This window comes from Cygnus atratus, chromosome 6, assembly GCF_013377495.2.
Source record: "Cygnus atratus isolate AKBS03 ecotype Queensland, Australia chromosome 6, CAtr_DNAZoo_HiC_assembly, whole genome shotgun sequence".
NCBI classification, from domain to species: domain Eukaryota; kingdom Metazoa; phylum Chordata; class Aves; order Anseriformes; family Anatidae; genus Cygnus; species Cygnus atratus.
This window is the reverse complement of record NC_066367.1, coordinates 25,606,891-25,624,188: the sequence shown is the minus strand read 5'-3', so window position 1 is coordinate 25,624,188 and position 17,298 is coordinate 25,606,891. Positions and strand designations below refer to the sequence as shown.

At 45.9% G+C, this 17,298-nt stretch overlaps 1 protein-coding gene across 6 annotated transcripts in view; it reads right to left on the bottom strand.

Annotated features, from left to right (window-relative positions):
* SEMA5B (semaphorin 5B) overlaps positions 1–17,298 on the bottom strand; it is a 274,579-nt gene that overhangs the window by 135,219 nt on the left and 122,062 nt on the right. For all 6 annotated transcript variants that reach the window (XR_004777167.2, XM_035536719.2, XM_035536718.2 and 3 more), the window contains one exon: positions 3,506–3,711. Coding sequence is in view for 5 of the 6 variants with exons in the window: in XM_035536719.2 (XP_035392612.1) it covers positions 3,506–3,659 (154 nt within the window). In the remaining variant the exon portion in view is untranslated. The remainder of the gene's footprint in view (positions 1–3,505; positions 3,712–17,298) is intronic.

Genomic DNA, 17,298 nt, shown 5'->3' with positions numbered 1-17,298 from the left:
GTTTAAATGGGACATGTACGCATGTGTGCATGCATGCATAAATATAGAAGGATGCACTAAGAATATTTATGACTTGTTTCACTAATTTCTCAACCCACTGAAAAACAAACAAGCATGCAAGATCCTTAATGTAGCTACCCACTCACAGCCAAACAGGTAATAAGACCCCAGAAACAGGCTCCTGGGAAGTAAAAGATCATTTTCATATTGATCTAACAAGGGAAATCAAACTTTAACCAGATTTCCTATAAGCACAGAGTAGAACAATCTAATTATGAAAAGCCCGTACCGGTTATGTTATTATTGTGGGTGAGCTGTGCAGTGAGCATCATTTATAAGCCCCAGAGAAACTGGAGCACCCCTGTGTTAGCTTGGTGCCATACAGACACACAGGACAGCGCTCACAGCACAAATTCTTAACCTGGCCCCCTCAGTCAGTATGCGGTCTGCTAGGACAAACCGTTCAGCCCACAGCCCATTCCCAGCCCCCATCTCACCTGGCAGTGCAAACTTTGACCTTGAGCATGCAAAATAAGGACATTTAGGACCAGAATTTAGGTCCCTGGCTTGTCTAGACCGTTTTCTCTAGGTCACAAGTAATGGCAGGTGGTTTGGGGAATGGCCTCTGTAAGGCAACAGATGTGTCTTCAGGTCCAAACACAGCTAAAATAAAACCTTTCTGCATATGTAGACTCCTTTCTGCTTAAATGTGCTGTATTCTCTCTTTCTTACCCCTCCCATAGCAATACAAAGAGATGTGTGCTCAAACAGAACATTGATTCATGCAGGTGAGCTACAGCAAACAAGAGACGACACACAGAAAATCGAGAATTCTCAGAAAAGAAGACAGAAAGGAGTTTTACTTGGATTCTTCCATGATGAGGATATTATCTAGCAGACCTCCACCAGGGGTGGATGTTAAGAATATCATAGTCTGGAGGAAAAGTACAATAAAAAGAGAGGCTGAGCATACGCAAGGTGGGAACTGAAGGCTGGAGAACTCAAAACATGTTCCAGCAACCCCTTTGTCTTGCAGTGGGAAGCCTGGACAGCAGTGTTGTGAAAAAGAAGCTCTTTGACTCTTTTGTGACATAAATTGTTTTGTTAGTCTGTTCATTCTGACAGTAAATTAATGCAACCCGTATGGCTGAATGGTCTGGGGCCTTATTTATTATTGCCACCCATCCACTGAAGATTGCTGGTGCCAAGTAATGCTCTCCCCTGGCAGCAGGAGCAGCAGCAGAGCGGCTGCTGGGGTCACTCTTGCAGTTGTTGGCTCAGCGCTCCCATTGCATGGCAGGTTGTGATCCATGGGATGATGTATTTGGAGACCCACAGGAAGCCCACAAGGCACACAATTAAGCAGAGAGACATCCTCAGAGCAATCCACAACAGCATGTAAGATGTAAATTTCCCTGCTGGTCCCCCCCTTGCAGCCTAAACCTGCTTGTGCTGGTGTCAGAACAGGGTACAGTTTTAAGGTAAATTATGTTACAAACTGAGATGTGCCTGGAGGTGTGAGCCCTCTTCCACAGAACATAAATACCATGTGCAGTGGAAACAAGGTGCCTTTAACTTTATTTCTATGTATTTTCCATCAGCAGAGAATACAGGATTAGGCTGTATCACGAACAGTCCTGAGGAAACAGGTGTTGAGGATAACCAATAACCATGACTCTAACTTGGGTTAAGAGCTTATCATTTGGGTTTATGATAATCTGGGGCATTTTCTTGATGTGTATGAAATTCCAATCCTTTTTTCTTTTCTATAATTGGGAAGTTCTAATTAACTCATAACTGGCTTTGCCTTCTATCATTAAAGGCAGGAAGGGAATGAGAACAGTAAAAGGGGAGGAGTGAAAAAATCTTGCCTGATTTAAACAAAGCAAATTGGCAGTTCATGAGTGTATTTACATAGCCATCACTTCTGCAGAGAAGTACACATACTGAATGCCAAAAATGCCCACCTATTCCTCAAAATCAGGAATCAGGACGCTAATATTCCCTGTAGAATGATTTATCTGAGTGCTGGATCCCACAAACATGTATTCTGTAAACTCAAAAAAGTTTGGTGCTCCTGGCTAATAGGAAGAGCACGCACTTTTTCTCATTTTTTTTATCAATAACATCCTCATCATTCTATGATCTATTTAAATATCCAACTGAGTACCAACACGTTTTTAACCGCAAGGGTTTCTCCTTTCACCCTCCCTGGTTTAACAGATGGCCAGACTTATTTAGCAATTAAAATCAAGGTTTATTTACCCACCAGAGCAAGGTCAGAGCCAGTGCCGTATCATGTAGGCTTAAAGATTTTGTTAATTTACTTTAATCCATTTAAACCTTTAAAGCACAGGTAATGGAAAACAGACAAGAAACCTCTTACACTTTCCAAATGAAGAGAGAACAGTTTCTTCCTCTCCAAAGAAGAGTAAAGCTCTCCAGAAGAACCCTGAAAGGTCAGCAAGGAAGCCTTTGACTGCTTTCTTCCTGGAAACCCTATCTCAAAGGTCACAAAACCACTGCTAAATTGCCTTTAGTAAAGAACCTAACTAGAGACACACTGCAAGGTACTTAATTGCCTTTAGCAAAGAATGTAACAAGAGACGCATTGCAAGGCCTTAAGTGGGAACCAAAATCAATATTTCAACATTTAGGAGGAAACCACTTCTAGCAAGGAGATTCAGCAGCTGATGATGCTGGCATACGGAGCTTAATGCACAAGGCTGGGGTGAATGCAGAAATAATAAATATTAATACCAGCATCATGAGCTAAGTGCCATGTGGGTGCATGGACGGGTTGGACAGACAGCAACTTAGGGGTACGCAGACGTTCATGGAAAATACAACTGGGATAAGAACAAGGGTAATTCCAAGTCACAAAGGAACAGTAAAAGGATTGCCCACATTTTTGTGTGGTGCAGCAGGACACTGCAGTACAAAGGCTCCCTCTTACATTCTTAAAACCTTGTTGAGTGTCCAGGTGAAAGACAGAAAAACTACTGGCAGAGGTGATAAATAACACACACACACACAAAAAAAAAGGCAACAAAAAATGACAGTCACTTGCTGCGATTTTAAATCGATTTACTTCTCCTGCAATCAGAGATGTCCAAATTCTCTCTCGCTTTCCACTTTTTATGCAACTGGATCCAGCCAGCCATGAGAGGTATATAAAACACTACTGAATCCATTTAGAAGAAAGGAAACTGAGATACAGTTTCAACACAGCCCAAGGTTACTGGGAGGCTGTAGCAGAATTGGAAGTGGAGGTTCTTAGACGAGTAGTCCCTAAGCTGCCTGAATTATGTGACTGCTATGAAACCTCAGAGTGAAAACCCTGCAAAGCATCAAAGCGAATGTGATTCACCAGCCCACTTGCACTGGCCTGTGGATAGCAGGTGTATGGAAAAGCACCAGCTAAACTATCATCCATAACAACACCAGGAAGGACTTCAAAATGGATCATCCTACTGGAACTTGAAACAGGAATAGAAGCTCTTACCTTCAAAAGCAATTGTGGGGTGTTCTTTCCTGACACACTGCTGATGTTCAGCTTCAGAGTATTCAGGTACATTCTGTGATGCTGAGAGATGAAAAGCAAGAAGAAAAAGGCTTGGCAATGACAGGGAAATGGCCTTTAATCTTGAAACAACCATGACTGAAGGGCGGTCGCAGATCTAGCTTCCAAGGTAGGCCCAGGGAGGATACCTGAAACACAAATAATTCCACTTTCAGAAAGATGAATGCTTATCCAAAGTGCGTAACATGGCTAGAGAAGGGTGGAGTTCCCCTTTCATCCCAACTCCACTTGTGGTAAGTACACATGAAAATATCAAAATGACAAAAAAACAAATGACCCAATTTAAGACTGTATTTTCGCTTTTAACTTCAAAGAGAGGTGAAGTGCACAGCTTTGTAAATATCCCTGTGTAGCTTTGGGGTATATGCCCTCACACAGTACCCAGTGTGCAATGGTTAGTGGTGACAATATGCAATCACAAATTCTCCAGGTGTGAACGTGTCCTCCAGTGGACACCTCACTCCCCAGCTGCATGACATGTCCATGTTTAAATGTTGTGTTATTGCTAAGAGCACGTCAGAACATGTGCAAGTAATGCTGTTCTAATAGGAGATTTATACATTTTACCACTGCTGTTTTAAATGTCTTGAAACAAGAAAAGCCAATTTAAAGGTGTTGCCAGGAAAGTGCTAATTAAGGTGTAACATAAAAATTAAGACCTTAATAGGGAGAATGGTGAGAAGCGAGTCAATTGCCTGCATTATCGTGGGATGCTAGAGCTCCCAGACACAAGAGCTGAGCCACAGCTAAAGAGGAGGAGCTCTTCTCTCCAGCTAGGAGAGGGGCAAATCATGCCTTTTCTACGTGAGCAGTTTTCAACAATAGAAGCAGAAGAGATATAGCTCTAAAAGCTCCCCAGGGCCTACTGGGCCTGAGGCAGGGGATGGAGGATTAATTAGCCCATGCCACAAGCTCCCCAAGATGCTGCGGCAGCTTAGGAAAATCTGCATTGCCAAATTTAATCTTATTGATGTCCACATTGTATTTTCCTACGTAACTTTGTTCAATTATTGCAAACACGTGTTTTCAAACAAATGGAGTCTTTTATCCTTGAATCTTACCTAGTGATAAAGTTGATTCAGATTAAATTCGCACATAATGAGATTTTCAATTCCTGTGGGTGTAGTGATTCATAAAGGGAGCATAACAGTCAACTCCTGCAGTGCCCAATACCTCTATATTTTTGTTAGGAGACTCCAAAACACCTTCAGTGAGCTGAAGTGGCAGCCTGGGAGCTAGTAACGTGAGGCACTGATAAGCAATGGCAGGCTTGTGGCGTGGAGCGAACTCCAACACAGGGGACAATGCTGTGACATCGAGGAGCTGGAAGAAGTTTGTAAAGGTCCTTGGGCACCACAGGACCAATAATAGAGTGCTTACGGCAGCGATGGGAGACAGCAGGTTTGAAAGATGGAGCCTATGTTTTATTCTTATCTGTATTTCTCTGTGATTTTAAACACTGGCATAAAGATGAGTTGCTAGTGCATCCATTATGCATATCCCTTGCAGTAGCTGCATACCACTGACTGAAAATAACATTGGCATTCAGAATTTGGGGTAGTTCTTGGGACTTGGTTTCCTAACTAGTGTGAGTGAGAGATTACAGCATTTCACAATTTTTCCAGACCCATATACATACAGATTTTATGCAGAGCTGTATGAAATCCCCTTCCATTTCTCCAAAGGAATTTCTACAGCACTTCACTATGGAGCTGTGCTTTGCTTTTGTTGTTGTTGTTGTTGTTGTTGTTTTTAACACAGCAAATATAATGTTAAATTAAAAAATGGGACTGGCAGAAGTTATAGATGTGAAATCATTCAAAGCTAAAGCCAGCACAGCGTTTAGTCATTAAGCACAAGCATACTGCAGGGCATACACAAATGGGTACTGTGGCATCTCAGATGATGGAGATGTTGTGCAAGTCACGCTGTAATGGAAGTTATTGATGATGAAGCATTGGATTATTTTTTCAGCCATTGGTTTAAATGACAATTTTTTCGGTATAGATCCAGAAGTTAAATACAGCACACAGATGTGAACCCCAGGGAGATGCATTTCTGTAGCTCCACTAAAAGTTCCACAAGAGACAAAGCCAAACCTTCCCTAGATAGGAGATGGTTGTTGTGGAAAATGCATATTGCAAGAGGACTTCTTCACTATCAGATATCCTTGCTGGAAACTGGAAGAGACTGGTACAGAAATCTGACTTTACACGTGCTGTACTCCTCCCAGTGCAGCTGTTATTAGCTAATCCTAGAAATAAGGTACTAAGCTAGGCAGACTTTTGATCTGAGCCAATATGGCTGTTTTCATGTACGAAGCATCCAAATAATGATCTCAAGTCAGGTGAATGAAACTTTTAAATTAGATAACAGTGCTCAAGGACACAGAGCAGAGCTTCCCCGCAGTCCTCCAATGCTCCTCTAGGGCCTTGTGTGGTCTAGAATCAGCAGATGAGTAAATTGAAGCCTCGCACTCAACAGGGCCATGAAATGAGAAAAAGTTACATACAAGAAAGCTTCATAATGTCCCACAGCCTATTCTGTGCCAAAGCAGAGTACATTTACTAGTGTTTTGTCTGGACTAGTTGTAAAATGTGCCAAGTAGCTGGATTTCTGCCACTTTCCCTGGGAGATTTTACCACAGTCCAAGGGACTTCAGCATTCCTTAGAAAGCTGTAACCAGCATTTGGGGTAAAGTTCCATCTTCTTTTTCCTTATTGTCATAGGGAAATCCAAAGTGTGCATGAAAATCATGGTTTTGAACTTGATGTGGAGTGGAAATACATGATCAAAGAAAGATGAAAAATAAACATAAAAAGCTTGTATCCCTCCCTTCCTTGGCTACCTCTTTCATCCAATTACATCCATCAAATCTACTAAACAAAATCTGTGCCATGTGCAGCCCTGAACTGGAGTCAGTGAGTCAGCGAGTAAATACCAGCTTGATCAAGGGCAAAAGAAATCAGAGCCCTAGAGCATCGGCTGAACAAAATTCAGACAGCAGATAGTATTGCAAACGGTTACTCCTACAATCTGCCCCTTCTCAGGCTGCCTTGGTCATTTTCTTCTGAATATTTTAAGAGAGGCCCTAACTAAGTAACTGCTATTTCCAGCTGCTGCAACTTTATTTCCAAAAAACCCATACTCACCATATGAAAAAGTGCTGTGTGCAGGAGGAGATCAACTGTAGGCCAAGAGCAAACTAGTGGCTGTCTGGGAGAGTCTGGCAGCTAGTTATGAAGTGTAAATGTTTTAATTCTGCTGGAGATGGCCAGACTCAAGCCTCCCATTTTGCCCCAGCTGCAGATTTTCACTGCGAGGGCTGGAGCCCGCGGGGTGCCGAGGAGCAGCCCTCCTCAGCCGGACTGCTGAAGCACCGCACGTCCTAAGCGCAGCCCAGGCTCACTGTGGCTTGCGCTGCTGGAACTTGTCCTAGTGCTAAGCCATTTAGACACAGTTTAAATGCTATAAAAAGAGCTGTTCTTATTAAAGTCTCTCTGCTCAAAATGGCTTAGGGCTCAAGAAATCAGCTGTCAAGGTTTCAGTACAGATGAGAGACAAGAGCTGAAATCCCTGGTTAAACTCAAATCCCAGGCAGGACATATCGTTTCCATTCTGTATTCGCTCATTTTGATGTATCTTTACCACCTTGGCTATTTCCCCGCTCCAAAATGCAGACACATTAAAAAAAAAGGGATGAAAATGTCCAACAAGATTGTCTGTCCAAGTCTTTCTGTCCTCTCCCTCCTGAAAGCCCGTGGTGGAGGCCCCAAGGCCCTGGGGTGGCTGGGGCCTCTCTCCCCCCTCTCCTGCCATGCACACTGAAGCCCTCTGGCCCTCCGCCAGAAAGGTCAACAAATTCAGGCTCTGCTGGATCCAGTGAAATACGCTCCAGAGAGAGGCATTTTGTAGAGCACCGCTTCTGCCACCATCCTCTTGTCTCCTAAATCAGGCTCCCTCAGCTCCCGGCTCCCTCCGCTGTGGCGGCACAGGACGGGCCGAGGGCTGCTCCTCCTGGAGGCCACGGGAGGTCTGCAGGCCCAATGTGTCACCCGAGGGGAAATGTGCAGCCCCGGCGGCCCTGCAAGCACAGACCCACTGGCACATGCCTCCTTTTCCCAGCAGCCTGACAGGATCGGCCTGCATCCTGCTAGGCCTCGTGGCTTCGCCCCCTGCCCAAGCGCGGTGCCCGCGGTCCCCCCTGTGTTCGCTCTCGGGGCGAGAGGCTTCTCCAGCTCCCCCGGTATTGTAGCATTGCAACTCCATCGATTTCGCAGGAACTAATCCTGATTTACAGAGGGTAACTCAGATCAGGCCCCCTTTGACTAAAGCTCCGTGTCTAAAAGAAAAATACCTTCAATCAATCTTCAGGGCTTTAAAACAAAGCGCACTTTAAAAATGGCTGTACCAGGAATCCATATCCTGCTTTCCTCTGACTGTAACTATCATTTTGACTTAATAAAACGTGACAGTAAAGTTTAAGGATAAAAGAAAATGCTTCATCTTTCATTTTAAAGAAAAGAGATGCCTTTAAAAAAGGCTAAAAAAGGAACCTCCTGAAAAAGCATTAATTCTCCCGTTCAGGATCTTTTGTCATTGGCACAGTTATGATTTTATTAGAATGGGATACCAGAGAGAAGAAGAGCAGAGGCAAGAGTTGAACACTGAAGTATTCAAAAAAGCACTGGCAGAATTAAGGAAATAAATACAAACATTTTAAAGCACGGCAGCTCAGCAATGCGGCTACGACAGGCTGGCACAGGCGGCTCTGCCCTAGAAAGCAGAACTGTGAGGCCAACAAAACCTCAGCCCTTGTCCCTGCGCCGCTCCGTGCCCTCCCCTCCAGCAGGAATTCCTTCCTTGGGCTGGCTCAAGGGCTGGGCACGCTGTCGAAGAAAAGGCACGGCCTTTCCTCTGGCCCTGGCCATGTCACTGGGCTCAGCCTCTAGTGCCTGTGCTGGGGACATGGAGCTGCCTCGCAGTCGAAAAACATCTCGCTGCACCTGCGTGTCTGCCTGCCAGCTCTCGTGTGCCCCCCAGACTGGGCTCTCGCATACTGAGCTTTGCCCGTTCGTTTATTTTTGAGGCAAACACACGGGAGCTGGGTTTTGTCATGCTGTCCTGTGCCCTGTGCTCAGGGACAAATGCAGCAGCAACAGCAGCCAAGAGTCTCACACTGAACCTGCTCTCACAGCGCCCCAGGAAGAGAGAACCACATCTTCATGCATCTAATCCAAGGGTTATCTTTTAAAGAAACCCTACAGTTCAGCAGCGGGGTGGAAACTGGAGCTCCACACTCACCACCGGGCACCCTCCCAGCTCCTGCCTCTCGGCCGGCACGGTACCCGCCGCAGCATCGCGGTAGGTTTTATATCAGGAACAAAACAATCAAGATCTCACAATACAGGTCACTTCGTTGCAACCTTTCTGTTATCTAGATCTATATAAATAATTCAGGTAACTCAGCAGAGAAGAAATCAGTTTAACCTAATATGCTGCTTGGTTCAGGGCCCATGAAGCCTGTAGTGGAGCTGAATAGTAATAGTCTACAGCTTGATCTTCTTCAGACTACATCCCACAAAAGACTGACAGCATAATTTGGGGTATTTTATTTCTAGAGTGTTTTTCAATTGCTGTTCAAACCCACCTACGACTGGTCAAGGTCCCAAACCACAGAACACAGCGGGAAGTTCTCATTCAGCTCAGGTAACGGAGACGAAGCTCTTTTAATAAGGGCTCGGTCCGAAAAGAGTCGGTCAGTGTCAGGGCCCTTCCCGTGGCTGGGTGTGTGCACTCCGTGAGCCCCATCCAGCTCCCACCTGGTGGCTTGGTCTCAGCACCAGGTTTGTGGCAGCACCGTCCTGCAAACCGAGCACTTTCCTCACCTTCGGAGGAGGCCCTCCAGAACAGGAACCTACTATAGAAAGCTGCCATTAAATAAAGCTGATTCAACAATAAAAGCCTGTGTAACAGAGCAAAATACGCTGTGCTGCTGGGTTCCTGCCAAGGCCAGTGGGCATAAATAAATACCTGCTCTGCTGACACTCAGCCCTGCCTTTGAATAGCACTAACCTGACCACACATCGAGTTTGTCCCCAACTGCCTCAAGAGGCTCTCCCCAAAGGGCTCTAGATCTCTTTTTTACAGGCTACACATAATATCAAGACATGAGAGGTTTGGGGAGGGTTTGTTTGGGGTATGAATTTAGCACTTGTGAAAAGGTGCCTTGGAGTCTGAAGTCTTCTGTTTATCCAAAGATCGGATTTGGCAACGAAAGCTTACACACATTTATTTCCCTGGTGTTAGGCTTCTGCCGCTCTCCAGAAGACTGCCTCTACACCAGGGATGGAAAGACCTTCCGTTTGTTGCTCACAGACTCACCTCTCTGTGAGACTGTCAAAGCAGAGGTATTTTTGGGACCTGGACCGACTGTGGAGTTATTTTTCATGTGCTCCATCTGTGAAACACGGAGACAAAGGCTAAGGCTCCGATTTGCAACAGCCAGCTACACAACAGCAGAATGCAAGGGATGCTGTGGTACTTAGCCCGACTGCAAGTCAGCCCCAAGTTTGCTGCAGCCTGGATTAGGACTCGGGAGCTCCTGGCTCCCAGTCAAGGCCTCTGGATGCTCCATCGACAGGGCAGGATGAATGAGTGCAACGCGCAGCCCAAGCGGTGAGGCATCCCCTGGGCACCCGGGACAGCAACAGCAGGTTATCGATTTCAGAGCCCTGCCTGCAGCAGAGGAGCGTGCCCAGTGCTCTGCAGTCTCTGTTCTTGCTGTACACATGATGTGGAGTCCTCTGCACGGCTGCTGTAAATCCAGATGTAAAAGACCAGCTGTGCTGTTTACGTGCAGATCAGCTACGTAATGCAGGTACTGTCGGTTCAGCATCAGAGTTACTGCAACCAGCCCTTACTGCCAACAGGCTCTTTTTGGCTTGAGATTTAGTACCCAAGCCCACATACCCATGCCTTAAACCTACAGCTTGTAGAAACACTACAACACTAGATATGTAGAAACACTACTGCAGCAGCTTTTCTTCCAGTTGCCCCCTGCACAGTGTGGGAATGGCTTGTACCTTTGCAAATTAGCAGAGCCACAGGCCCTACCACCAGTCTGGAGGGGCTGATATACCTGCAGTGATTTCCAGACGTGGGGTGCTCCACCTGCACCTCCAACCTGCAGCTGTGGCTTTACAGCTGGCAAAACCGAGGCACGACAAACTCTGGTTTTGGTCACTAGTCACTAGTAATGACAACCAGTTTCTGGTAGTCAGGAAAAGAAGTAAACTCTTCCCTACTCTTCTAAATGCTCCTGATATAGGGCTTTTTTTTTTTTTTTTTTTTCTCACAGTTTATTAGGAAAACTGTAAGTGCCCTTGAATTTTGAGCTACTAGAGTACTAGCCTTTGTTTTATTGACACTAGCTTTTTATTCAACTCTAATTACAGGGTCCACTGGAGACATCTGATGGGATTTTAGTATGGAAGTTAGTGACAGTGGTTCCAAATTGTACCAGACCTAATGCAGGTTGGAAACTGGCAAGATTTCTCTCTTCACGCTGTGAGGACAAGCCAGGGACCACGGCAGTCCACAGACTGCATTGAGCAGATAGGCAGCCCCCATAAGCTGTGTAGTGCCCACTGTGGTGACCCTGTGGCTGCACAGCTGGGAAAACACTAAGATGAAATTAGAAAAGAAACCTTATTTACCCTTTGAGCTGGAGCAATCTTAGAATTTGACTCTCCAGCAGAGGAAAATCAAGCCATGAAATCATCCCACCAATCAACCTCCCAGCTGAGAATCAGCCATAACATACAGGCATCATTTTCCCTCAAGCCTTGTTTTCCCAGCTTAAAGACTCCAGCACTGGCACCGCTGCTGCCGCTCGCCCCTTGTGCTCCATCCCCCAGATCCTCCCCGCACCAGGGTCAGAGGCAGACGATGCGATGCCACAAGCCAAGCCACCTCTGCGCTCCCCGCAGCTCCTTCCCGTGCTGGTGAGAGTAACTTTCTCTTTTAATGCTTGCCGGTGCAAGAGAGAAACCACAGCTTGTTTTTGTCAAAGACTTGTGATTACCAGTTGCCACATAACACAGACGCACATCTTCATTGTAACTCCAGGAGAATAAAGCCTTGCTGGAGCGCTGCTCCCGAGTTTCAGCCTGCTTGGAGACAAGAATATGTTTTGCTGCAGCTTCTTCCTGGCACTGTGCAGCACCATTTATCATATGGAAACCCTTGGCCAGAAGGCATTCAAGCGGCCAATATATGCCCCAAATCCGAACAGACAAAATAATAATCGTCAGCCAGGCTCTTTTTTCTCCTGCCATGCCCAGCTCTCCTCTTGTTTCTCGCAGCAGCAGCTACCTGTTGGCTCCGATAACTCTTCCCCCTGCCTTGGGCTGCCCCGACTCTGGCGTTTCCCCCGGGGTGCTGCAGGGGAGCGGGGCTCCTGCCAGACCTACCTGGCTGCCGGGCGGCACCGGAGGGCAGCAATGCGGGAACGGGCAGCTCACAAGAGACAGGTTATTACTGACTGCTGTGGGTAAACGAAATGGGACTGATTCCAGCGACATCAATTTTCCCCCGGAAAATATTCGGTGTTCAGCAATTTCTGAAAAGGCTGAGCTGAATTTTCCTCTTTCTCCGAAAACCTATCCGATACTAGGAGCGTGGCTCTGTGCTCCCTGCTAATCCGAGCTCCCCAACACAGGAATTACTGTACGGGGTCACAGCAAGACCCTTTTAGCACTTTTCTCGAACATATTTAGGCATAGAGAATGTGAAGCAGCGACCCCTCAAAAAGCCCCTGGCTGCATTCTTTTAACGAACTGGAGTCGTAATTTTCACTGCCCACAGATTTACTTTACGTGAACAGCCTATAGTATGTATGGTCCCAACCATGTAAGATGTCCCTTTCCCTAAATTCCCAGAAACCAAGGTGATGCAAAATTTAATACAAACCCTGTGACCTAGCTAAGCATCTCCGTGCCGGAAAGGAAGGGATGAATACCTGAGACTAACAGCCGAGACCATCCCCCACACCCAGCTCTTTGGCCATTTCCAATGTCCAGCCAAAACCTCAGCTTGGAGGACGCTCTACGAGGCATCCTCGGGCAGGAGACGCAGCGGGCCAACGGCGTGCTCCAGCCCCGGGGTGCCAGCATTGCTCCTCAGAAATGCTTTGGAAAAGCCAAGCAAGCCCTCAGACAGAAACCTCACTGTCAGCTTCCAGGAGGCAGGGCCTGAGCGCGCGTTTGGGGGCTGATATGGTTTTTACACACTGCAAGGCCAGGCTTTCCGGAGCAGATGAATTATTTGTAATGAATTCCAATCACACGGCGCTCCAGCCCCCACACCTTCGTACTGCATATATAACCAAATTAGTTTAGAAGATGTAAGTTATTCAGGGACTTAGCTGTTCAGTCTGGCCTTGGAGGATTTGCTCTCATTATGGCTTTTATGCAAATTCTGTCCTCCAAATCTCTTCTGAATCAATTATTACTAGATTAATTTAAACATGTCCACCTGGGGTGCCTGTATATCATGTGCCTCATGTTAAAAAGTAAAAAGGATGATAATGAATTCAGGAGGTGACGGAAACAGATTCCTGCTTTGTGGAAATGTGACCTTTTTGCATAATGTCATAAAAGAAAGAAGTTCCCTCAAGAAACATGGCAGATAGGGTTGGTGGCTGGATCAGCTGGGCTTTCAATCACTCTTTGGAAATTAGCATGATACAATAAAAAATTAATAAGAAATTAAAAAAAAATCACTTTAATGCTCCAGACTATTAAAGTCTTCGATGGACTACTAATTGAAATGTAATGTTTAATTTTAAGCAATGCCATTTTATTAATGGTAAAAACTTGAATTAATGTCATTAACCAATGTTAATACTACAAATCCCCTGAGGGATAACAAAGCAATTATGTTATTCACAGAACTGAAGGGGGGGGGGGGGGGCAATGTAGTCTGTACGCGACTTCACTAAGGCGGAAGACATCGCTTCCATCTGCATTTCCTCTGCTGAGAAAGGGGGTTTGTTTGTTTTTTTTGAGCAAAGAGGAGGGAGAGGAAGAGAAGAATTTGCACTAAGTTAATTACTGCTGATTTTCAGGCTCTTAATAGCTAGGAAATTATTCTATTACTCAAACACCATACTGTGGGGATTCTGGAAAAATAATTTGGGGAGGAGAAATTGATTACATACCCTCCTTCTTGGAGCCTCTCCTGCCTGCAATAGGATCCTAATACACCTGGCATTAAATGGCTTTATGAAGCTGTGCTGGTTTGCATCTGCCAGGGATCAGGCCCAGTCTAATGACCAAAGAGGTCACCTTTTGTGATACCAAATGCCCTCAAGTCTACTTGAGGGGAATTGCTTTTATTTCTTACAGTTTTGCAAGTTCAGCATCTTGTCAGATGCACTGCTAATGCAGCAGGATAGATGGGGTAGCGTTAATTAAAGAGCCAAACCCAATACCCTTGCCAACTGGCAGAAGTCACAATGCCCAGAGGGAATAAGGACCTTGTATGGTGTGGTGTAATACACCACTTACCCCAGAACAACCACGTCTGAGATAAACCCTCCTTTACCTATTGTTTTGTTGTCTGGCTGATAATTCAGGGACAATGGGGAGATTCAGCAAGCCAGAGGAGGAAGATCTCCCCGGGGAGCTCCTAACCTTGCTGTTACTGCTCACAATTCCAAAGATTTTTGCTTCATATTTGGGCAAAGTGAAAGTGCTCCATGCACCCAACACACCATTGTCACAATCCACGACTAACACAAACGCCTCGTCCAGTGCGTGCTTTTCAAGGCAAGTGGTCAAATGTGCCACAAATTCGCAAACAGTGTTAATACATGGGAAAAGATGCAAAAAGGCATTTCATCTGTTTCATATAATGTGCTCTGCTGTACACCAGCTTTCAGACTGCTCAGGAGATTCTTCCAACACTGTCCAGCCAAACATTTTTTTTAAATTAGATTCATCTCCTTCTTGGGGGAAAAAGAAAAGCATTGACACTAATTACTGCCAGCCTTCTCATTTGTCTTGTAAGGTGTAAAACCTGAGTACTAACCCAAAAGAAACAACTGAAACAGACCACAGATTTCCACGGAATGAGACTCTACCCCCGAATTTGGTCGGGTATAATAACACAGACTCAGCTGGGTGGCTGGGACCAGGGCATCCTTCTTTCTTTGTGGCCCAAGCACAAAGCACCCAAGTGGCTCTTTATGTTTCCGTTCAGGATATAGATATAGCTGTAAAACACAATGAGATTTGGGGATTTTACTTAAATTGATACATTACCGAGCAATCTTATTATAAATGGGAGACTGAGCAAGAGGAAGAATTACTGCAAGGCTTCCACTGTGCTTACCAATGAGATCCAGCACACGGCAGCCTTCAGTCTATGGAGCCAGTTATGCTCGAAAGCATGATGCCTTTTCTCCTGAAAATTTGCAAATCTGTACTTTTTGTCTTCCAGTAACGGCCTCTCTCTTACCTTTTATCTCCCCCATTTCCTCAAAGAGCAACATTAAACCTCCCATGAAATATCTCCAAAGTCCACGCCGTCACTCTTCTATTTTCTCTCCCAACTCCTCACTCCCTCTTTGAAAACAGAGGGAGGGGAAGGCACCGAAGACACCAAGGTCAAGGCAGAGTGAGACAAAGTCAAATTCCTGCAATCATTTAAAACCGCACACCATCAGAGCATTACGGCGACGCGAGACGTTATGGATTGCAGTTTAATAGATCACAATGGAGGCTGATGGGGGAGACGGGAAGAGAGAAATGGTCCTTCCACGTTGAGACTAAGTGATTAAAGTGCACGAGTGGGCAGGGGACCGCGACAGCATTTGTGTTCATAAAGCCGAGACTTGCTTCTCGATATTAATGGCCGCACCACTGTCGCCAGACGCAATGTTTTGTTATTGCGTGATTAATTGAAAGTCACACGCAATGACATATTACAGACAGGATAAAGCTGTCACTGGGAAGCAATTCTTCACCGTAATTCCTGCCAGTCCCTACACTCTGAAATTGCATACCCCGTTACAGACGACCCCTCCAGCACAAACGCATTACATATCTTTATATAAATAACAGTGACTAACAACAGCAGTCTGAGGTAATCTCTGTGGGATATGAAATACAGAAAAAGGTAAGACAGAGAAATAGTCTTCAGATATTAGTAAGCTTGTCCGTGCTAATCTCCATCAAATGAGCCATTTCTCTTTTTCTATAAAATAAAAACCGTTCTTGCTGGAGAAATACAAAGTGTGATAAAAGGACATGTTGTGGCATAAATGACAACTCGAAGCCTTTCTTCTTCAAAAGGCCACCAGTTCTAAATCTTAAAAACCTATCTTGATCAAGACTAATTAAACTTCGACACAGTCGCTTTATCACTTACTTAGGTCAGTAAGTAAGTATCAGTAACTGGTCCGGCTCACTTTTTTAAAGCCCCCAGATCAAAGACGCTTTTATATTTCTTTTGGCAGCAGCGAGAAGATATCAAATCATTAATTTTCTCCATGCATTTTATTTCAGTCAGAATCAACGCATTCAAAATACAATGTGGAAAAAAAAAATCGACAGTGCTCAAGGGGAAGGACACAGGCCCCGGGGGGAATACAGGTGCCCAGGAAATAGCCCACGTCTCTTATATTTTGTATATGGCAAATTCACAGCTGAATTGCCAGCAATGGTAGAAGGCTGCCGAACTTTCAGCCGGAGCTCAGAGCTCCGTTTCCTGTACCGCCGGCTCACGGTCAGGTCTGTCCCAACGCCCATCTAATGTCCTCGCTACCTGAACGTGAAGGGGAGGTAACACCCCACTACTCACAGGGACTTATTTTAGAGGCCCCCCCCGGAGGGGATGGCACCAGCACCCCCTGTCCTGCCGCGTCCCCGCTGCCGGGCTCCCTTTTGGGCCCCCTTGGAGACACGCAGAGCCTGAAGCTGTCTTCAAATATTAGCCTGGGCCACCCGCCTCGGCTCTGTCCCCGAGCGGTGCCCAGAAAGGAGAAGGGACACGGGGGCTTTACCTGCTCGCACGGCGGGCTCTCGCGGGCTCTGGTACATCTGCCAGAGGCAGGAGCCAACGGAGGCGGGGATGGAAGCACAAAGGCCGGGCTGTCCGGTGGCCCGGCGGCCAACGCGAGCTCTGTCTTCCCCTAACCCAGCCCGAGCCCTGCAAGGGAGTAAATCTGTGTCCACTGGTCTTTTTAACAGTCACTTAATGACCGTTAACTTTTTTCAGCCAGCCATTGACTCTAATGGCATGTGCATTCACCCACCATAATACCTCTGCCGGCCTTCATTAATTTACCATGCATAATTTCTCTGAAAGCGTTTGCCAATAGAATACCCCTAAACTGACTCACTAACTCGCCAAGATAAAGCACTTTCTGTCTGAGGCCATTATGCAGATTCACAGCCTTCTCCTCAAACAAGTTGGAAGTAGGAGCTGCTCGGTGGCTGCGCGCTCTTTTGGATGCAGCGACGTGCGCCAGTGGGGCCGCGGCCACAAGAGCATCGAGGACAAAAGCAACTTAGGTGAAAAGGCCTTTCGGCTGTGAAGTTCCTGCAACCCCTTACAAATTTCAACACCAGAAGTCCTACAAGTGGAAGGCTGTAAAATCAGCTCAGGAAAATGCAGCAATACAGAAATTCACCATCCTCAACCCATTC